General features: G+C 37.7%; 1 protein-coding gene across 1 annotated transcript; it reads left to right on the top strand.

Annotated features, from left to right (window-relative positions):
- The first annotated feature begins 846 nt into the window (after nucleotides 1-846).
- Nucleotides 847-3,069, top strand: LOC122748648 (heat shock cognate 71 kDa protein-like). Its single transcript, XM_043994419.1, has one exon. It carries the CDS (start codon nucleotides 885-887, stop codon nucleotides 2,823-2,825), a length of 1,941 nt encoding a protein of 646 aa, XP_043850354.1. The 5' UTR covers nucleotides 847-884; the 3' UTR covers nucleotides 2,826-3,069.
- Nucleotides 3,070-23,856: the final 20,787 nt, after the last annotated feature.

Consider the following 23,856-nt stretch of genomic DNA (forward strand, 5'->3'; position numbering starts at 1 on the left):
TATATAATGTATGTTTGTATGTTTGTATAGGTATGCATATATGTGTGCATATATATATATATATATATAAAATATATATATATAAATACACACACATGCATAGGTGTATAAAGTATAACATACAAGGATTTTTCTATCCTGCTTATGATGTGCCCATATAGAAAGCAGGTATAATTTTTAGCATATTTTGTGTTCCATGCAATTTTTATTTGGGGAGATAATATAATGAAAAGGAAATATTTTGGTTTTGTTTTGTTTTGTTTTTGGCATGTGGCAGTAAGGGTTAAGTAACTTGCCTAGGGTCACACAGCTAGTAGATGTCAAGTGTCTTTGGTCAGATTTGAACTGCAAGGGCCAAATTTAGTAATGGAAGAGTTAATTGGGTGGCTTGCCTTAATATTGAGGTAAGAAAACAAACAGCCTCTTTCAAACACAAAACAGGTTTATTAATGGGAACAAGTATAAAATACTTTCTGAATCACACAAGTGAGATTAATAGAACTAGAAACAATGTATAAATCTCTGGGGTAAAAAGGCCCCAGGCACCTGAACCTGCCTCCAGCCCAGCCAGCTTTAAGAGCTAGCTTTGCCTCAAAAACAAAACAAACTCACCACACACGAAATCTGCAGCTTTAAGGAGAATCAGCTGTGCAGTCTCTTATGTTTTTATCTGAATGTCAAACACCAGCAGCTCCTCTAAATGGTGCTTTATCCATTACACCACCTAGCTGCCCCCACATCAGCTATTTGAATGGGAATTGTAAACATAATGTTTAGCTTTTAAAAAAGCAATGTACCCAATAATAATAATTTTTTTAAAAATAGGCAGCAGCAGCCCTTCTTCTCCACAGCGGTCAGCTACGACCCCCGACTCCCCAGCAACCATGTCGAAGGGACCCGCAGTTGGCATTGATCTCGGCACCACTTACTCCTGTGTGGGAGTTTTCCAACATGGGAAAGTGGAGATCATTGCTAATGACCAAGGAAACAGGACCACCCCAAGCTACGTGGCCTTCACCGACACAGAACATTTAATCGGTGATGCGGCAAAGAATCAAGTTGCTATGAACCCCACCAACACAGTTTTTGATGCCAAACATCTGATTGGTCGAAGATTTGATGATGCAGTTGTACAGTCGGACATGAAGCATTGGCCTTTCACGGTGGTGAATGATGCAGGCAGGCCTAAGGTCCAAGTGGAGTACAAAGGGGAGACCAAAAGTTTCTATCCTGAAGAAGTATCTTCTATGGTCTTGGCTAAGATGAAAGAAATTGCAGAAGCTTACCTTGGGAAGACTGTCACAAATGCTGTGGTCACAGTGCCAGCCTATTTCAATGATTCCCAACGTCAGGCCACCAAAGATGCTGGAACCATCGCTGGTCTAAATGTGCTCAGAATCATCAATGAGCCAACTGCTGCTGCTATTGCTTATGGCTTGGACAAAAAGGTTGGTGCCAAGAGAAATGTGTTGATCTTTGACCTTGGAGGTGGTACTTTTGATGTCTCCATTCTTACCATTGAAGACGGCATCTTTGAGGTCAAGTCCACAGCTGGGGACACCCACGTGGGTGGGGAGGACTTCGACAACCGCATGGTCAACCATTTCATTGCCGAGTTCAAGCGCAAGCACAAGAAGGACATCAGTGAGAACAAGAGGGCTGTGCGACGTCTGCGCACCGCTTGTGAACGTGCAAAGCGCACCCTCTCTTCCAGTACCCAGGCCAGTATTGAGATTGATTCCCTCTATGAAGGTATCGACTTCTATACCTCAATCACCCGAGCCCGTTTCGAAGAGCTGAACGCCGATCTCTTCCGAGGCACACTGGACCCTGTGGAAAAGGCCCTAAGAGATGCCAAACTAGATAAGTCACAGATCCATGACATCGTCCTGGTGGGTGGTTCCACTCGAATCCCCAAAATCCAGAAGCTTCTGCAAGACTTCTTCAATGGCAAGGAGCTGAACAAGAGTATCAACCCTGATGAGGCTGTTGCCTATGGTGCAGCTGTCCAGGCTGCCATTTTGTCTGGAGATAAATCTGAGAATGTGCAGGACTTGCTGCTGTTGGATGTCACCCCTCTTTCCCTTGGAATTGAGACGGCTGGTGGAGTTATGACAGTTCTGATCAAACGTAATACTACCATCCCCACCAAGCAGACACAGACCTTTACTACCTATTCTGACAACCAGCCTGGTGTGCTTATTCAGGTGTATGAAGGTGAGAGAGCAATGACCAAGGATAACAACCTGCTTGGCAAGTTTGAGCTCACAGGAATCCCCCCAGCACCCAGGGGTGTCCCTCAGATTGAAGTAACATTTGACATTGACGCAAATGGCATCCTCAATGTTTCTGCTGTGGATAAGAGCACAGGCAAGGAAAACAAGATCACCATCACCAATGACAAAGGTCGTCTGAGCAAAGAAGACATTGAACGAATGGTCCAGGAGGCCGAGAAGTACAAGGCTGAGGATGAGAAGCAGAGAGATAAGGTTTCTTCCAAGAATTCTCTTGAATCTTATGCTTTCAACATGAAGGCTACTGTAGAAGATGAGAAACTGCAAGGCAAGATTGGCGATGAAGACAAACAGAAGATGCTTGACAAATGTAATGAAATAATCAACTGGCTAGATAAGAACCAGACTGCTGAGAAGGAAGAATTTGAGCATCAGCAGAAAGAATTGGAGAAAGTCTGCAACCCCATTATTACTAAGCTGTACCAGAGTGCAGGTGGCATGCCAGGAGGCATGCCTGGTGGATTTCCAGGGGGTGGAGAAGCCCCATCTGGAGGTGCCTCTTCTGGACCCACCATTGAAGAGGTTGACTAACTCACCAGAAGAAAGAGCATTCCACACAGCTTTCCAAAAATTGAAGGACTCAAATTTGTAGCCAAGGCAGTGGCAGTTTAAAAGTTAACATTTAAGCTACTGCAAAAATCTGGGCATTCTGAATACTTGAATGTGTGCAGAGGGAGAGAAGTGAACAACATTGCACTTTATCAGTACTGTAAACAAGTGGAAATGCAATTCTTGTGCTGGAGAATAAAATCTATTTAAAATTGGCACCATAAAATAAATAAATAAATAAATAAATTTTAGTTCAAATCATAAATCCATGATTAAAAGAGTTTTCAAAAGTTCATCTATCGGGACAGCTAGGTGGTGCAGTGGATAAAGTACCAGCCCTGTATTCAGGAGGTCCTGAGTTCAAATCTGGCCTCAGACACTTGACACTTACTAGCTTGTGAGCCTGGGCAAGTCATTTAACCCTAATTGCCCTGCAAAAATAAAAAAAAAAAAAGTTCATCTATCCTTTACCTTGAAACATCATAAAATTAAGCACATAAGAATGATCGATATCTAGGCACAATTCTCCAGTCTTCCTTAATAACACATTCGAACTTACATTTGATATTTATTGCTAATACTTTACCTATACAAGACTAATTTTTAATAACTCCTACTATTTATATGCTGTCATCATTGCTTGTCTATGTATAAAATGAAACAGGAAAACAGGAAAGGAGGGAGAGAAGTTATCAATGACTATATTAGATTAATGGAGAAAGTTAATGCCTTATTTTTATTCATCTTGGGCTGACTTCCCTTTCTGGTATACATGATAAGTACTCCCTTGTCATTGAATGATTTGAGGAATACTTGGAAGGCCCCCAGTCCCACTTATCTGACCCAGTCCTATCACTGATACCTGAAATTCTACCACAAACTTATGGTTAATGATTCTATTATTTAGAAACTATTTTACACATTGGTATTCAAGGGTTTATTCCTTTCTAAAATGTTTGTTTACCATTATGTAGACATGGGCAGACACAACAAGAGACAGTAAGATCAGGAATTCTTTAAAATGAGCAATACTTTCAATGTAAGCAAAAGTAATAAGATGCAATAAGAAAGCAACACTTACTGTGAGAGAAAACATATTTGCATAAATTACCATCTCTGTTTCAAAGGGTGACACATAAATACAACAGAAGTATTAACATTAACATGAAATGATTCAAAGCCATATCACTATAAGACTTTTCTAACCATCTTCCTGTCTTTATAATCTCACTAACATTTTGTCACTTGAATATTATATCCAGCCTTCTTTGCCAAATGTCATTAAATCTGAATGAAATATGGAGACAATCTCAGAACAATGGTAAATAAATGTATTCATTTTCTCTATTTTGATGAAATATATATTTTGGAGAATGAAAAAATTAATTTAGATTATCTAGAGAAAATGGCCAAATGAGCATCAATGATTTATTTTTAATCAGCAGTTGTAAATGTGACCCCCCAATATTCTACAACTCTGTCTTCATTTATCCAGTCATTATATTTCTAAATTTATAACCACCTTTTATCTTGTGTTTCATTTAAGAAAGTATAATATCATTTCACTATAGTTCTTTTTCATATGGGGTCAATGTGCTCTGTTCATCTTGTAGTGAAAATTAGAAGGCAAAAGTTGTTGTCCTGGGAAATTGATCACTTAAATAAAATTGAATTTCTAATAGATATATATGTGTGTGTGTTTGTATACATATATGCAAATATGCATAGTTATTTACATCATCAATTCAACATAAATCACTTTTAAGAGTTGCTATGGATCTTGTGGTAGGGAGAGCATCAGAAAACTTCAATAGTCATTAGCATTGGGCAAAGACATAAAATGTAATATTTCTCCATTTTCATGTCTTTTGAGTTAGTATGGAGCCCTCTTTGAGACTTCATATGCCCAATTATCTGATATCTTCCTTAAATACACTTTGTTTTATGGAAACCAAATAGACCAGACCTTTCTATTTCTTTTTTATATTGTGTTGTTTTTGAAAGCCATTGTGTTCCTTTCTTTCTGTGTAGAAAATGCATGATACTGTCTCTGCTTTTTACACTCATTCTCAACCAATCATTTAAATGTAATGTTTCACCAGACTAATGATGTCATCCACAACCCGAAGGCCCTAGTTTCTATATAGGATTCAAGTATTTATTCTGTCAAAGAATATAGCTGCCCAACTGTATTTTCACTCCATGGACTGAACTAAATGATGTGCAACAAAATTATGACATAGTCAATGACTGTTGGTGGTGCTAGTCAGACTCATCCTCCAGCATCTTTCTCAATACCTCTTCTTTTCCTTCTCAGATTCATGACAGCCTGTTGTGAGATTTCTTCTCTGCCCACATATATCCTCACAAGCCTGATCAATTTCTATCTCCGTATACCTTTGGCCAATGATGTGGAAAAGGAATACAATAGCAATAGTGACAGAAATAGTTTCCCCATCATCCAAAAAGACACTATTCACCTGGAAAATGTTCACAAAGACATACTTGTTTCTCACATGGCCAGATTAATCTTAACCAAATTTGATCATGTCACAATACTGTCAAAAATATATATTTGGGAATACCACCTGTCCAATTCACAAAGCAGGTTCCCCAGTGAATAACTACTCAAGGTCCAAGGGATTTTGGGGTCTAATCTCCTAAAACTATAGCTTAAAAGCCCTCATTTATGTATTTATTTCTAATTATCAGTCAGACTATACAATTAGTTCAAAGCAAAGTCACTTAAAATGTTTACTCCCATAAACCTGGGGCACACATTCTCATAAATAAGCAGAACATCAGTCAGAAGTGTGAAGACACATAGAAAGGCACAAACTGAGATCATTTATGGCTAAGGCATACATATGGAGAGATAATTCTTGTCTCCAACACTGGCCAATGATCTCTTCTAATGATTCCCATCATACTCCTCCTAGTATCATTGTTGTCATACATCTGCTAAATAGATCTGCTCAAATTCTCCCTACTGATATTAGCCTCTGTTGAATGTAGATCCCCTTCAGACACAATTTAGATTTGCCTCCAAAAGATACACTTCATATGGACGATGGCTTGGCTGTAGTCTTCTCTGCCTCCAGCTTCTAGCTCAGCTGAAATCCTTGGTTAATTCTTCCTCAGGAAAGAGCAAATGCTGCCAAGATTGTTTAACTTGAAGCATATGTACAGGCTTATTCCAGCTCCTTTAGAAAAGAGAGACAACCACCTTGCCCTAGGACTAACAGAAGCTTTTTTTTTTCACACCCTAGTCTCCATTTTCTCTAGCAAGAGATTTTTAGATGCCAAGTTCTTTCAAATAAAGAACAATGTCCTCCCAAATCACTAATGACTTTAGGCTTAGTCATTTTTGGACTTCTCTTCCTAATCCAGGGGTTCAGAAACATCAACCTAGTTTATGGCAAATAGTGACTATAATATCCAAATTTTCATGTTGACTGGCTGGTCTTATGGATGGCATCATTGCCATTTGCCTAATAACTTCTGGGCAACTTCTAGGCATTCATGGTTCCCAAGATGTTTCCAAATTGTTCTCTCATATAGATGAGTAGCAGAGAAAAGTCACATAGACAAACTAAGCCCAGGGGGCAAGGCCATTTTCTCCATTACCTGCTCAGCCATATTCTTGGCTTGTTCATATGCAGATGAACTTAATCCAAGTCTGTAATGAATGAATAAATGAATGAAAAGGCATTTACTAAATGCTTAGTATATACAAAGCATTCTACAAAGCCCTGTGAATGCAAATAGACAAACAATTTTGTTCTGGTTCTCCGGGATCTTACATTCTAATAAGGTGAGACAACAAATACAGGGTTTCTTTCAGGTACAATTCAAATATAAAATCCCCATGGTCCTTAGAATGCAATGGTAAAGAAATAATAATGAATCTTCTTTAATGTTATATCCACTAATGGAAATAACCATTTCTAACATTAAACAATTTGATGGTGCCATGGAGTTGTGTATAGCTGAAGAAACAGGAGGTTGGTACATGGCAGTTAACAAGTCAGGTCTTCACAAGGGTTGCTTGCCTAGATAATGGCTGTGAGGGCAGGGCTGGAAGCACAGAAGGTGTTCTGAGGAAGTATTGCACTTCTCAGTGCACTTGTGCTCAGTCCTAGACTATTTCCATTGAGGCCAGAGAGGAGGTGGTAGCTAACTTACCTGGCAGATGCTACCTCTTCAAAAGTTTTGCCTTATCCTCCTCTGCATGAGAAGGAGAGAATTTGAAGCAGGAAAAGACAATTTCTGTGACAGCTCTTAGAACTGGTTACCATATAGTCAAAAAATTGACCTTCCACTTTTGCTGCTGTTTCACTAATCAATAAGAAGATATTTTAAAAATCTATTAGATGCCAGACAGTGTTTAGATTCTGGCAATATAAATACAATATATAAAACAATTCCTACTTGCAAGGGACTTACATTCTAAAGGGAGAGATTCCATTGCTATCATTTATCCTCTTTATATTAAGAAATTAAAGGCTGCTAATCCTGGTTGTCTGATTTATATGATTATTCATAGTCTGGATAAAGGTTTGGGGAATGTGTGGGTCTGCTGAGAAATACATCAGCAAAGAGGGAGGTTATAAACAGGAAGGGGAGATTTGGTGGAGATAATGATCTTCCAGGGGATCACAAACACTTTAGATGTACTCTGCTATAGTTCTCCCAAGGTGGTTTAAGTAAATAAGCATGAGAGATTTTAAGCAGAAAGATATTAATAACATAAAGTAACTGAAAAGTCTCTAGGTATAGTAGAATGAATTTGATAGTCAAGGGGAATTTGTAACTGTGAATACTGTGTGGGTCTCCTTTTGAATTCTTTGCTGATGTTTAGACATCCCCTTCTCCATCTCAGCAATGGTTTCTTCTCCCTTGCCATTCTTTCATGTATTAATTAGTACTTCAGTGGGGGAAGGGGGGGTGGGGGGGTATAAGAGATACCTACCATCAGCTATAAACTTAAAAAAAAACCAAACAGATATGATTTTATCAGTGTAAGGAGCTCCAGAAAACCAAGCAGATGACTTCCTCTCTGAAATTCAGAGTTTTAGAAAGTTTCCTAGGACACTAAGATGTTAAGAAATTTAAGCAGGGTGACACAGTCAGTAGATGTCAGAATTGGAACTTGAACTCAGATCTTCCTGAGTTTGAGGATAGGTCTCTAGATTCATCACTCCACATTACCTCAACACAATCTATTATTCAAGACACTTTATCTTCTGACTTCAACTTATATTTCTATTCTTATCTTATACTACACAATGTTCCATCTAAATTGAACATGTTTCCAAATCCACTGTTCCATGGTTATGGTCTGTGTTTTCTTATCTCCATGGCTTTGATCATTCTTCTTCATATGTTAAAAATGCTCTGTCCAATTATCTGCCCCTATTACAATCTCATGCACCCTTGACTATTTGACTCAGATCAAATGTCAGTTCTTCCAAGGAACCTTCCTGATTCCTTCAGTCAGAAGTGGTATTTCATCATATTTTTTTTCACATTTACCTTAGGTATTTATCACTTTCTATGCTATGTATATGCTTTATGCATATGTTACTTGTGCATGTCTTATCTCCCTTATTAAATTGTGATTTTTTATGAGTTCAGAAATCATATCTTGTTTAGCTTTATATATCCCTCCATACATAGCATTATATGTTTCAACTAGAATACTCCTTGATGTTTGGTATCTGTTGAAGCAGCTTCCAGGGTTTGCCAGTTGCTAGCATGGATTGAACCCAATTCCCTCTATTTGTTACAGAACCAGTTGAAGTTATAAGAATAACTGACATATAACCACTATCAGTTTATGAGGTGTTTTACTGCCACATTGACACTGAGCCATGAACAACATTTTTTGGGGGGGAGGGGAGGATTTGAGAGGTATCATCATAGAATGGAAAACATTCTGAATCTAAATCAGGACACCTTAGTTCAAATCCTGACTCAGATACTCAGACTGGAAAGTCACTCCTAGTCTCAGTTTCCTGATTTTGGAAATGAGAGTAATAAGAATTTAGAGGCAGCATAGTACAGTGAGAAAAAGAAATTAACGTGGAATAAGGAGATCTGGGTTCAAATCCCAGCTATGCTACATACTACCTCTATGCATGTTGGCAAGTTATATATATAACCTCTCCAAAGTGACAATTTCATAAATCTTAAAATGAGAAGTTGCATTGAATTTTCTCTAAAGTACTCTTCTAGCTCTAAATTCTGCAATTTCAATCTTATCTTGTTTCTCATCCATACAAGGTACAATGGTATATAGACATCTGAGACTACATGTACTATCTTAGCTGTTACTTTCTCTTGTACAATACTGTGTTTAGTAATTCACAAGAGAAACAGTAAATAGACTTCTCATCTCCCTTAACAAAAAGACTCTTTACCTATTTTAATTGCTAATGAACGCTTTCCTTCTTTTCCTTGTTTTTCTACCCTATTTTTCTTTGGTGACATTTGAGATTTGTCATTATTTGGTTTCTACTTCAAATTCCTCCTTCCACACTCTGCCCCAGTTGCATTTGATTATGTAATGTCACCAGGAGCTCAGTCACAGCATGTGCAGTTGAATTGTTGACATGTGATGTTTAGAACTTAGAAAAGCTGAATAAAAAGTCTAAGGAAATAACAAAATGCTATTTGAACTTTACTCTATCTCCACTCCAACTCCTTATTTCTGTTTAAAGAGAAGTGGCACGTTTGTTAAAAAGGAAAGGGAGGAAATAGTGCCACCAATATTGCATAAACAATAAAAATGCATCATTCTGGAAAGACAGCTTTAATCTAGGCAGTATTTAAATGCTTTCATCCAGAGTGCAAAGGTATTTCCATTTGTCTGTATGCATCTTTGGTTCTGTGTTAGAACGCCAATTACAAAACCAATTCTGCAGCCTGTCAGCTACCAGGACCGAACAGTTCCATTTATGAACCTGAAGTGGAGCTCTGGATTGTCATAAGAATAGTGCATTATGACACTGTTAGGAGAGCTGATACCTTTTTATGGAGAATATTTTATATTTACTATTTCAAATAAAAATCAATTATAAGTCCGGTACAAATCACAAATTGATTAACATGGGTTGCTGGCCAGTTAAAGAGGTTTTCAAGGGCTCAGGCTACAGCTGGCTGAACACAGAGTAGGTTTATTCAGTTATGTCTTAGTGAATTTTTGAAACCGTCATTACTTTGCATTAAAATTCTGATAGCAACATTTGGGCAGCCCATGGGGGCATAGAATTCAGTTCTCAGGCAGTGATTATATTTAGTTTACTAATTCATCTCCATATAAAATTGCAATGGTGGTATCTCTACTGATAAATATATCCTTTTTATTATTGCTGCACTGTATGTTCCCAAGATTATATCTTGGATAATGTCCTGTATTGGTTATATTAAAAAGGAATTAGAACAGACTGGATTTCCTAGTATCATCAGCCATTAATGGTTCCTTAAAGCACTACGAGGCCATGAGAATTGATAAAAGAGCCCAAATGAGCCTGATGTTGCATGCGGAACTGTAACCTAAAAGGAGGAAGAATTTGTAAATCCTCTATGGGGAAAGCAATTAGCTAAAAGCAATACTGATGGCTTTCTCTTTAGGTATGCTTTGAAGTTATATCATTATTAATTTTTTTAAAAATTGTTTGGAAATATTTTCATGCCCACATCTGCCATCATTCCCTTGCTCCCCACCCCTACCCCAGTGTTTATTAGCTACTGTGAAGTAACACATGCACAGGAAAAGGAGTGAGACTAAGCCTTAGAAGAACCAAGTTCCAGCTCTGCCACTGCTATGAATTAATTATCCATGTGATCTTGGGAAAATTACTTAACATCTTGGTCTTCAGTTTCTTCATATGTAAAATGGGGGAAATAATGCCTGTCCCTCCTCATTCCCAGGGTCATTTTGAAAAGCAAATGAGATACTAAGTATAAGAGCAGTAATAGCTCATATTTATATAAGGCTTTAAAATAAAAGTTTATCATTGCACACAGCAACAGCAATATTGTGTGATGATCAACTGTGATAGACTAAGCTCTTCTCGGCAATACAATGATCCAAGATAATTCCAAAGGACTCATCATGGAAAATGCTCTCTATTTCCAGAAAAAAAATGAACCGTGGAATCAATGCAGATTGAACTGGACCGTTTCTACTTTTTTTTTTTTGAGGTTTTTTTCCTTTTGTTCTGATTCTTCTTTCACAGCATAACTAATGCAGAAATATGTTTAATGTGATTGTGTGTGTGTATGTGTGTGTGTGTGTGTGTGTGTGTGTGTGTGTGTGTGTATATATATATATATATATATATATATATATATATCAGATTGCTTTTTGTCTTGGGGCAAGGGGAGGTGAGGCGCGGAGGGAGAAAATATTTGCAACTTAAAATCTTGTAAAAATGTCAAAAACTATGTTTATATGTAACTGGAAAATAATAAAATGCTTTTAAGATCAAAACATTAATAAATAAAATAAAACAAAAGTTTATAATACCCTTTCCTCAAAACAAACCTGGGAAGAAAGCAGTAGAAGGGAAGTACAATTTTCCCAATTTTAGAACTTAGAGGTTAAGTGACTTGGCCATGGTCACCCAGATAAAAAGCATCAGAACTAGGACTGTAACTCAGCTTCCTTGCTTCCAAATCCAGGTTTCTTTTTACCATACATATGCAAAGGTATTATTTGTCACTCTTAGTTCCATAAAGCCCAAAGTATGTGTATTGGGGGGTGGCAGAGCATGGTGTAGTAGAAAGAACACCAGCTCTGGAGGCAGATGACCTAGTTTCATATCCCACCACTGATGTTTAATAACAGTGTGATCTTAGATAAGTTACTTCCCAGGCCCCAGTTTTGTCATCTGAAAAATGAGGAGGTTGAATTAAATGGTTTCCATGATTAATTGGAGAACTATGTATATGATCCTGTTTAATTAACCAATCAACAAGCATTTATTAAGTGACTGTTATGTTCTAGGCACTGTGTTAAATACCAAGGATTCAAGAATAAAAGTGAAATCGTTCCTGTCCTCAAACGGCTTATAAAAATGTCCAATCAGTTTGGGACAAGCGATAATTTTGATATAGTTTCATTTTCTGACAGCAATTTGTCAATTTTATGCGTGTATGTTTTCGTGACACTAGACTGCTTCAGAATACTTGACCTTTACCAGATGAAACTAAACTGATCTGCTTTTCCCACCTTTTAGTCCTTTATCATTTGAGGGCTGTATTTTGTGCATTCATCACACTCAAGTATTTCATTGTTTTCACTGTTATCTTTCTAATCACATGGTTTTTGAGAGTAGATATTACTTGAAGAGAAAGGGTAGAAGTTTTCACATTTATGTAGCAGGAGGCAATGACTTTTAGAGGTATTACAGTAGATTTCTGGCCAAAAAATTATCTAAGTGGATACGGACTGCACAAGTCCCACTATACCTACACTAGGAAAGGTCTAAAATTCTCACCAGACTGAATAATGTTTAAAAAATCCAACGAGAAACTACTATTACTTCTTCTGCAGAATATCAGTCAGCAAACCAGGGCAATATGAAAGGGATCCATCAACAAATCAGTTTCAACTCATGTAAACAAGAAAGCAGTCTGCTGCCATGAGCAGAGATGGGACAGAGGCAAGTAGGCTGTAGGGCTCTTTGTCAGGAGACAGCAAGACTAGAGGGATACTCTAAGAAAGTACTAGTATGGTATAAACCTTATAGTAAGACCCTTAAATACCCAATTGAATAGCAAGACCCAGTGAGGGAGAGGCAAAGACTAGCATGAGACAATGACCATTCCAAGCCACCTAGTACCTATCCTAAAAGACCTTAGAAGGCCCTGAAAATACAAATCTCTGAAATTCAAAGATTTAGGTGATCTCTTCCCAGGAAGAGGATATCAGCAGAGAAAGCCAAAGTACTCAGCATAAGAACAAGAAAGGCCAACTATCAAACTGAAGCTCCAGTTAAGGAACAAAGCTAGATAGATGAATAAACCAAAGAAGACACCAATCAGTATTAAAAATTATTGCCAAGCTACAGATTGTCCCAAAAGAAGAGTAACTATAAAAAAAACACTGTAAGCAGACTCAAAGGGGAAAAAATCAACTTTCCACTAGGATTACATAAATATGTAGGAGAAATCAAGCAAGATATAAACTAGAAAAAAGGTCTAGAGAAAAGAATTAGAAAGAGAATTAACACCTTAAATGAGAAAGTGATAAATTTATACCCAAGTAGTAAACTTTCATTTACTGCCTAAGGACTGGGTAAATGTGTTATATTTGACTCCTCCCTCAGAGATTTCCAGTACTCTTAGGGGGCTGCGAAGTCTCTTTTCTCTACCATTGATTCAACCCCGCACTGATTGTGTTCTTCCCAATTCTGTTTAACCTCTTAACAATCCCCTCATTATTATAAAAGAATGGTTTCTTCAAAGAGATAGCAAGTCCAAATATTGTAGACACTTCCCTTCCACCCCCTATCATACAAAATCTCCTATAGGGAGGGGCATAATTCCCTCTATACCACATAGATATCTTTGTAAGAGAGAGGAATTAAGTTCATATCTTTGCCTAGTTCCTACTGAATAGTTGCTGTCTGTAATTCTAGCTAGACTGTCTAAAAATCTAATGAGTGGTCACCAATAAATTAGAAGCTTTAGCAAGAGTTTAGACTTTTAAGCATTTGTTAAGGAGCATAAGAATTTGGTGAGGAGAGAGAAAGAGGCCTATCTATCTATCTAAAGGAGCCAGCATCTCCAGCTCTACTCCACCCAAAGTTCCTGGAGAAAGAGAGAGAGAGAACCTCCTTCTTTACCCCAGAAGCCTCCTGTGAAACCAGACACAGGGCCATCCAAACACGCACAGCTCCAAGCTAATAGGCTGGTAGCTTTGATTGACAGTACCCACGAGCAAGCGTCACCTCCTGACGCCAAGGAACTGACCTTCCAAGTCACATGGCTTGTCCTCAGAAGCCTTCTCCTCATGGCAGAGCTTTCCTACAGTATGTCTCCAGAAGGGGGTATCACTCCAATTCTCACAATGCATAGAATTAATCCCACCAAGTTCCAAATCCAAAGCCTCCCTAACCTTGCCTCCTGGCACCTTGACTTCTCAGGAATTTACTGTTGGATTGGTTTTGTGAACATGGATTCTGTAATGCCTATACTAACTGATTAAATATGCTAGAGCTTTCCTTTTTCATGGGTAACCAGTACAATAATTAGACAATCAGAAAGACTTCTGAAACCAGGGCTGCTTAACATACCAGTGATCTTTTGCAAGTAAACTGTAGCTGAATTTAGCGATATCTGCAACTCCAGGAAACCAGTCTGGACTAGCTCAGAAAGAGCACTAACCAGCCTGCTTTCTGTTTTGTTGTGTTTGCAGATGTTTTCTCCCTAGATGCTCCACTTCCCTGACTTCTTAATCTATTCTGTTTCTCCCTTACTTCAAAGATGTATAAATACCTCACCCTTTTCCCACTCTTCTTTGAGTAGCTGAGAACTTTGTCTCTCTGTTTTAGCCTGCAAGCCTCTTCTCAGGAAATATAAATGCTTTTATAATCTTTGGAAACTGTGATCAGACTGACTCATTCCAGAACCCTGTTTTGGACCTGTTTTTTTTTTCTATGCTAGCAGTTCACAGGGGTTTTTGTTTTATCAGTTCCAATAAAATCCTGGGCTCCCAAGGTCCCCATGACTCAAGCTCAGAGGTCTGGGACTCCAGTCAATTCACTTTGAACTGAAAAGATCAAATGAAATAGACACAAACTCCATACCTGTTTCTTAGGGCCATAGAGTCTAAAATAAGGGAAAGATATCTATTTCCTACCCAGCTTACTGCATAGAACTCCTGCAATGAGTAAATGAGTCCCTCACTCCTGGACACCACCTGAAAGACAGTGATTATGCCCCCATTCAGGGAGATTTAAAGACACAGCTCCAACTAAGCAGCCAATGGAAAGAAATTGCTCCCAACCCTAGATTATCTTCTCTCAGAAGCAGGTCTCTCATGTCTCCCTTGTGAGTATTTCCATGTTAGGTGATATACTAATGTCCTTTTACCCTCTCAGAGAAGATTTTAGTGAAAATCTTAAATAAAATGTACATTTCTTCCTTTTTACATAGTCTTCTAAAAAAGTCCTTGCCTTACAGTTTTTTACTAAGCCAAAGTTTTATGACTGACAAATAAAAAATTCATTTGACTCTTAATGGTTATTATTAGCATCATTCTTGTATCCTATAATTTCAGATCCATCTTCATGTGAAGTACCATCTGAAAGGCACAAGATATAAAAAGAATACTACTTAAGAGTTTAGACTCTACTTCCCTGAACCTTATTTTCTTCATCTGTAAAATGCATAATGGTTCTTGTTCTACCTCTGTCTGGGGCTATCTATGGTAAGGAAAATACTTTGTAAACTGCATAGTAATATATAAATAGAAGGGTTTTTAAATTTTCATTTTACTAATATGATATAATTTCATGATGCAATCAACTTTAGATATCTCCTAGCCCATCCCATTCATATTACAAATAAAATGACTGAGTCCCTGCTAATAGAAATGACATTACCTTACTAGTGAGAAAGAGCTGTGGTCCAAACCCATTCATCTGCATAGAAATCAAAGGTTTGTCCCCTCTATGTGGAAGCAAAGAATGAAGGTAGAAGAATTTATCTGATTTCAAACAATGGGCAGTAGTCCTTCACAATGAACTAAAAAGCAGAAGTCAGAGAATGCCTGTTATTAAGCCAAAATGAATATATCAGTAAACAGAAATACATATTCTTTATACATGCATCCGTAGTCTCTAGAAATAACTATGTCAGCTACTCCTCAGGCTTCGACACTGTACTTTGATCACAGAAAAGTAGGAATAGCACATTGTGACCAGTTAGCAAATGAATCTATCAAACAGAATTGCATTTCCTCCAGCCTTGGCATGATTTATTTTTCCCAGGATGATTGAACACAGTTAGCCTTTCTTAGAATCGTATTTATGACTATGATGGGACTTATTCTTTGACAGAATAGTCAGCCATGGAACTGGTATGAGATGAGGAGTACAAAAAAGGCTCTGCCATCCTCCAAACATCTCCCTTTCCCTCATGTCACAATCTCTGAATAAAAATGAGTATTTAAAAAAACTTACACTTGTACCATATTTTGTGAATATATTTTTCAGGCAATTCAGCAAGGAAGGTAAGTGATATTATTCCTATTTCTTTTTTCATCAATGCTATGATTTAATTTGTTTAGATTAATGGGAGGTGGGGTGGGGAAGTAATCTTTCTGCCAATGTAAAATAGTGACTACTTGGCAATTTATCATTTTAGAGACTCACCCAGGGCAGCCATCAAGTCCAAATCATATATTAAAGGAATTCTTACTGTCATATATCCAGTGAGTTGCTATCTAATTTCTGCTTAAACACCTCCAAGGAAGGACAGAAACAGTAAAAAGGAAACTGACCTGAAATACATACCCCAATGTGCCTAGGGACTAGAAAGACTCTCTCACTAATAAAGCATTCTCTCTTTGGACAGAAACTCACCAAAGTTGAAAAGACAAGAGAGCAAATCAGAAGAATTAAGCTAAATAAAAAGATACTAGTGCAATGATGAAATGACAGAGAAAATGGAGATTATCTCCTCTAGAACTTTTTCCTTCAATATGTCTTCAACATCAAGTTTATATCTACCCGTTTGTTGTTTGTCCTTTGTTCTCAAAAAGGACCAAGGGCATCAGCAGGGTGATGTCTTGACTTGCAAGTGAATTGCATATAAGGGAGGAAGAGCTGTGCAAGGTCATCAGCCCTACTCTCTCTTCTAGAATCATAAAAGTCCAGTGGCAAGACTTAGGTCAGGCCAGACAGAGGCTGGCTATGGCCTGGATACAGTGGGACCAACTTTGGCCTTTTTAAGCTAAGGTCTTTACCAGGTCTCAGTTTGTCTGAGGCCACACCCATTCAGTAGTTAAAGCCAAGGTAAGAATTGAGATCAAAGATGGCCTACTTTGCCTTCACAAAAGAATCAATCAGGGAGGGGAAGACCCTCAGGTTTCTGGGGAAAACAGAAAAATTTGCTACTTACACTCACTCTGAGCCATCAAAATCAAAACAATGAGCAAGTGAGGCTTGGTCTGGGGCCTATTGTTGGTAAATAAGTGAGAGCCAGAGTGATTTAGTTTTCTTTTCTTTCTTTCTTTTTTTTTTTTAGTGAGGCAATTCGGGTTAAGTGACTTGCCCAGGGTCACACAGCTAGTAAGTGTTAAGTGTCTGAGGCCTGGATTTGAACTCAGGTATTCCTGACTCCAGGGCTGGTGCTCTATCCACTTTGCCACCTAGCTCCCCCAGAGTGATTTAGTTTTAAATGCATAGTCAAGAAGCTTCATTTGAATTCCAATAGGCCTTATCAAAGCTTGGTTTTTCGGAGCTATATTTCAAGAAACCATAAGTTAAAAACTACATGAGACAAGAGTTAATTGTCCCAGCTTAAAAAACAAAACCAAAAGCCAAAAACAATAGAATAAATAAGTAGGGAAGAAAAAAATCTAGCCTCCAAACCCCAAGATACCTTGCAAAGTATAAGTGATCAAACTTTATATTTCTTTGGACAGAGCATCCACACATAAGGATATGGGAAGAGAGGGAGGAGGAATCAACAACATAGGAGCAAATATTGTTGATAGAAGTGCAAAGAGGCAAGTGTATTGAGGCTAAGCAGATCAAGACACAAACAGCTAGGAAGAGCAGCCAAAGTTCCCAATAATAACTATCAGAGGTATACTGACCTGCACAAAAGCCAAAATATCCCAAAATTGTAGCTAGGGTCTTTACTATACCCCATGCATGACTGAATTTGCAGTGTTGGAAGGCAGAAAAAGCAGTGAATTTTCTAAGTGCTTAGATTTTATAGACACTAGAGTGCTATAGCAGAAAAAGTGATTGAGTCAAGCATCTAGCTGGAAAGGCTTTTGGCACTGATGGAAAGTAAAGGTCATGCTTCTTGACATTACACTGTGTTTGTGTTGTGGGCCCAAAGTTCCCCAGAAGTTCTCTAGGGCACATTGAGAAATCTTCTCCTTGAGAAACTAAACCAGAGGACAGATATGCCTAGAGAGATAAGAGGAACCAAATCAGACTGAACTAGCTTCAGGACCTCCATCCTTCATTCGGATCTCCCTTACCCCTGGGGACATAAGTTTGGGTGTGACTGTGGCCTTTGTGTCCTGAAGAGAGATCTGTAGCCACCCCTCACCCAATTCCCATTGTCACTACCAGTGGGGGATGGTCCTCCCTCACTAAAGGAACTTTCCACAGTCAAATGGTCACCCCCTCCCCGCATCAGTCCTCTATAAAAGTACCTGCTAGTCTCCTGCTCAAGGAGATTGGTACCTCAGAGCCATGTGCTTTGTTCCATACCTATCTCCCCATGAGAAGTTCAAGGATTTCTTTCATGGTCCCCCACACCTTCCCTTCCCTTGCTCCTAAAAAAACTACCATCTTATTCTAACTGCTTTTGTGTGCAAGAGGGTGTAATTCTTTAAAGAGGAATTCCTAAGAACCCCTAACCCTAACCCCCAAAACCCATACCCCATTTCCCCCCATAACATTTGTTTGTTTTTTTTAATTACAAGTAAATCATCCATTTTCATCACCACCATGTGATGTCAGGTAATTGATACTAACAGTAATCTCCTTTTTATAAGGGAGAGAACTTGGAGGGTATGACACCTAGAGATCAAGGCTTTTGGTACAAATTGTCCCTTCCAGTACAATGAATTCCCATTTCACCTTCATAATTACATCATTTCATTAAGTATTCAGTCATTATACCTTAAATTGCTCAGGTTGATCCGGAAAAAGAGATAACTTTAGGGTACAAATGATGGCTATTTTCAAAAGATTTTGATGGTTATTACCTGATCAAAGTATTAAACTTGTTCTTTTTTGGCCCTAAATGGCAGAACCAAGAGAAATGGGTAGAAGATACAGAGGAAAGTGCAATTTTGATGTAAGGGAAAACTGAGAGAAAAATGTCATATAAGGTATGAAGGAAACAAGCATTTATAAAGCACCTATTATGTTCCAGGTACTATGATAAGCACTTTACAGATATTAACTGTTGAGTCCTCATAACAACCCTAGGAGGTAGGTACTATTATGATTCCCATTTCACAGGTGAGGAAACTAAGGCAAAGAGAGACTAACTTTCCCAGGATCACATAGCTAATAAAAGTCTGAAGCTAGATTTGAGTTCAAGTCTTCCTGAATCTTGGCATAGCACCCTATCTACTTAGCCACCTAACTGCCTTAGATAGGAATGAAGCAGTGAACCCTCTTAGGAAATTTCATGGAAAGAGATTGACAATAAACAAAAGGGATGAGAAGGTATAAATTAGTCATAATACACTGGTAGAGGGATTTTTCACAACAATGAAAACATAAAGTCACTGAAATACTAAATTATGGAAGAAAACAATCTGATTGACTCCATACAAACCAATATATCAGGTATGTGCCATTAGTTCTAAACTACAAACTCCATCCCCAACTTTATAGAAGGTGAGGTTATATTCTTCACCCTAGATTTAATAAAGGTAAACTGAGGCACAAAGTTCTGAGCATTTTAAATATATTAGTGTTATGGGCCCATAGCACCCCAGAAGTTCTCTGGGGCACATCAAAGAACCTTCTCCTTGAGAAACTACTCCAAAAGACAGACACACCTAAGGAGATAAGTGGAACCAGATCAGACTGAGCTAGCTTCAGGACCTCCACCCTTCATTCTAGTCTCCCTCAACCCTGGGTAGATAAATTTGGGTGTGCCTGCTTCCTTTGTGTCCTGAGGAGATGTATTGAGATCCAAAACCACCCCTCACCCAATTCCTCCAGCCACTACCAGTGAGAGATGGTCCTCCCTCACTAAAGGAACTTTCCACAGTCAGATGATCACCCCCATCAGTCCTCTATAAAAGTACCTGCCAGTCTCCTGCTGGAGGAGATTGCTATCTCAGAGCCATGCTCTTTGCCTTCTCCCCAAGAGAAGTCCAAGGACTTCTTTCATGGTTTCCCTTCCCTTTCTCTTCCTCAGCCCTGAAATAAACTACCATCTTATTCTAATTGCTTTTGTGTGCAAGAAGGTATAATTCTTTAAAGAGGAATTCCTAAGGACCCCAACCCCTTACCCCTTTTTCCCCCATGACATTAGTAAAGCATGAATTGTCATTAAATAGGAGCTCAGCTTCCTGACCAAAACTAATACCTCAAATGAAGGGGACAGCTCTCATTTAAAATTTTGGAAAGTACAGAAAATAGGAAGGGCCAGCATCATAGATGGGAAAAAAATATATGTTTGGATGGAAATTGGGAATAAGGGTTAGCAACAACCCCTCCTTTCCACCTATGATTAAGAAATATTCATTGTTCAAGTCCAGCTGCTTCTGCAAAAACAGTTAGCTAAACAGACTTCCTTGGATGACAAAACAGATATCCTTGAAAGATAACTTGTTAATGTAAAGATATTAGACCAGACTCCCTGGTGTCTACTTGCCTCCTTCATGGATAATCAATTTCCTTGACATAAGAATAGAACAGTGATTAACAAGAGAGCTAACTGGATTTCTAAACTTAACTCATTACAGGACAGCTGAATTTCTGAACTAAGTTCAGAGACAAAGAATCATGACTTAAGCAATTACAGGACAAAGTAATTAATTGTAAATAAGATCAGTTAAAAATGACAGAATTGATCTGATTATTTAAATTCTCCTCTTCATTCAGTGAGAAACATGCATAGATCATTTATCTATAGACTCATTCTTTTTTTGTTTGTTTTGTTTTTGTTTTTATAGGCTAATTCTATAAGATTTTTAATATGGTAATTATTAACAGTATATACTGACATCAGTTTTTCTGGTGCAACTTTAGAACAAGTTTTAACGTAGAATTAGTGTAAAATCTAAGAAGAATTATATAGCAGAGTGCAATAAGTTCCCATTTACCAAGGTTGGCCCACAGGCAGTTACCCTGTAGCCAAATGAATAAAAAAGGTGGTATTCTACCATGGGTCCCCTGAGGGAGATAGTGTTATTTCTGTTGGATCTTGTTTAGATTTGTCTTTCTCCTGACTGGGTTAATGTACAGACAGGATTAATTCATTATAGCACAAGCCATGGTAAAAAATATCTAAAACCATGGACTAACTTTAGAGGGGAGATTTACATTTCACCAAGGTAACAAAGAAACTCAGAAAACACAGATACCATGAAACAAAAAGCCAAAGTATTATAATGATGATCACCAACATTAACTAAGATCAAGTTTCTTTGTAGCTTAGTAACCCACTCTCAAAGTCCATTTAATCAACACATTTCATCTTGGATCCCAAATGTCCCACATAGTCATCTGGTGTCTGGAAACATCTCTTGAACATTCTGGAATAGACCTCATTCTCAGGGCAGCTCTGAAGGAGGGCTCCTCTTACGTAGATTTACTTCTCTGATTCTAAGTTGTTTGCAAAAATTCCTAGTTTATTCTGCTAAAATCTGCCAGTAACCAGACTTAATGATTTAGTATAGCCTCTTAAATTCTACTTTTTGATAACTAGTTCCTGTGGTGAAAACTAGCTTAAATCTTCTGCTTTTAATCCTATTAACAACAGCAATTACTCCACCACTGGTGGAGTTGTGAATAGATCTAACTATTCTGGAGAGCAATTTGGAACTATGCCCAAAGGGCTTATAGAACTGTGCATAGCCTTTAATTCAGAAATACCACTGCTAGCTTTATATCCCAAAGATACCCCCCCAAAAGAGAAAAAGAACTATTTGTACAAAAATATTTATAACAGCTCTTTTTGTGGTAGCTAAGAATTGGAAATCAAAGGAATGCTCATCAATTGAGGGATGGCTAAACAAGTTGGGGTATATGATGGAATATTATTGTGCCATAAAGAAATGACAAGCAGGATAATTTCAGAATGACCTGGAAAGACTTATGTCAACTGATGTATAGTAAAGCAAGCAGAACCAGGAGAACATTGTGCACAGTGACAGCAATATTATTTGATGAAGAACTATGAATAAGTTAACTATGCTCAGAAATACAATGATCCAAGACAATCCTAAAGAACTAATGATGAAGCATACTATCCACCTCCAAAGAAAGGACTCAAATTAATTGAACACAGACTGAATCATGCTATTTTCCAATTTCATTTTTTTCTTTTATTCAAGTTTTCTTATGCAAAAGGACTAATATGGTAATGTTTTATATAATTGCACTTGTATAACCTATATATGATTGCTTACCACCTCAGAGAAAGAGGAGGGGAAAGAGGGGAGGAGGGATAGAATTTGGAAGTCAAAATTTTAAATAAAAATGTTTATTAGAAAACAACATTATAAGAAGAATATCAAATTAGCAATCCATAGTTAATTTGAAACCTCAGAGAATCCAAGTTTTTACCTGTTGCTTGCTATTTCTGTCTTTACCCATACCATGTTCATAAAGAAAATTTATTCAAAATGGAAGTACCTAATGGCGTAGCTTCCGAATGCTTCTTTTTATATCTGCCAAGCAGAATCCAAGGTGGGTGTAATCATTGGCTCATAAGGGAGAACTACTGAAGATGTTAAGACACTTAAACTATCCCAAACTATTTTCTCTAATCAATACCCAATCTCTATAGTATGTGTACAATACAAATTAGTTTATTTGACTTTGCACCTTCTTCCTCTTCTCACATGGCAATAAGGTGGGTAAAAGATTTTAGCATAAGTGAGGAAATAAATCAAGCCAGTGTTACCAGTGCATAATCTAAAAGATATTCTGGCCAAGACTTTGGGAGAAAAATGCTATCCATCCTTGAAGGCCTGTTCTTAAAACATAACAAGGTCACTTTTGATAGGAATCACCTTGCTATAGCCAAAAAATCAAAAACATGCAAGAGGCAAAATGGATTCAGAAAAGTTCAATGCATATTCTCTCCTCCATACCTATTATGAAAGAGAGTCAAGTTCAAAAAGAATAATTTTTTAAATGAGCAAAACAAAATTCATCATACTCCATTAATTTTCACATGAGTGATACATAATGCTTTGAAAATACTCTATCATTAATCTTCATAATATCTCTGCTACTAGATAGATATCATACATTATTATTGTCATTTTAAAAGTACAATAGAAGCAATAAGTAAAGCACTAAAATTCTGTAGTGGTAATAACACCACACATCTAATTTTAAACATTAACTTCTACTATTCCTAGCAACAGATAAGGGTAAACACAAATGAATATAAATGATTAATTGACTCTTTATCTTCTCTTTTACTAGGCATCAATTACCCTCATGTCAAAGGCTGCCTACTTATATGAAGGGCCTGGGAACATTTTGGAGTATCTCTGACTTTAAGCTTTGTTGACAAAATAATTGATTGAAACCATAATAATAATTAGAAACTATACTAAAGAGAATTACAACAATGAAATAACATGACAAAATTTTGGAGATATAGCTAAAACAATCCCTAATATGATAATTGTATCTTTGAAAACATATAATCACAAAGTAGCATGGCACAGGAGTGTAAAGAATTAATTGTGGAAGCCTAGTGGGGGCAGTCATGTGGCTGTCAAAGCAGCCATCCCATTGGCTGGGGCTATGTGGGGTGTTTCTAGGTTTGGGGGAAGAGAATTGGGCATTCTAGGTGGAAGCTGGAAAACCACAGGCATTCTGCTGCGTATTTTCAGCTGATTCCTGGGCAGTGGTATTTTTTCAGGTATTATAATTTCCCTTTCTCCATTTTATTTCCTTTCCTTTGATCCTACTGATCCTGTTTGCATTTTTTTTAAGTTCATTCTTGTTAAAATAAATCTTGTTTTGTTTTGAGGGAGGCTGCCGGTCTTCTTCCTTGCCCCAATATTACGGCTAGCCTATTAGCTAGCACTCCCCAATTAAAAATT

The sequence above is a fragment of the Dromiciops gliroides genome, chromosome 3 (genome assembly GCF_019393635.1).
Source record: "Dromiciops gliroides isolate mDroGli1 chromosome 3, mDroGli1.pri, whole genome shotgun sequence".
NCBI classification, from domain to species: domain Eukaryota; kingdom Metazoa; phylum Chordata; class Mammalia; order Microbiotheria; family Microbiotheriidae; genus Dromiciops; species Dromiciops gliroides.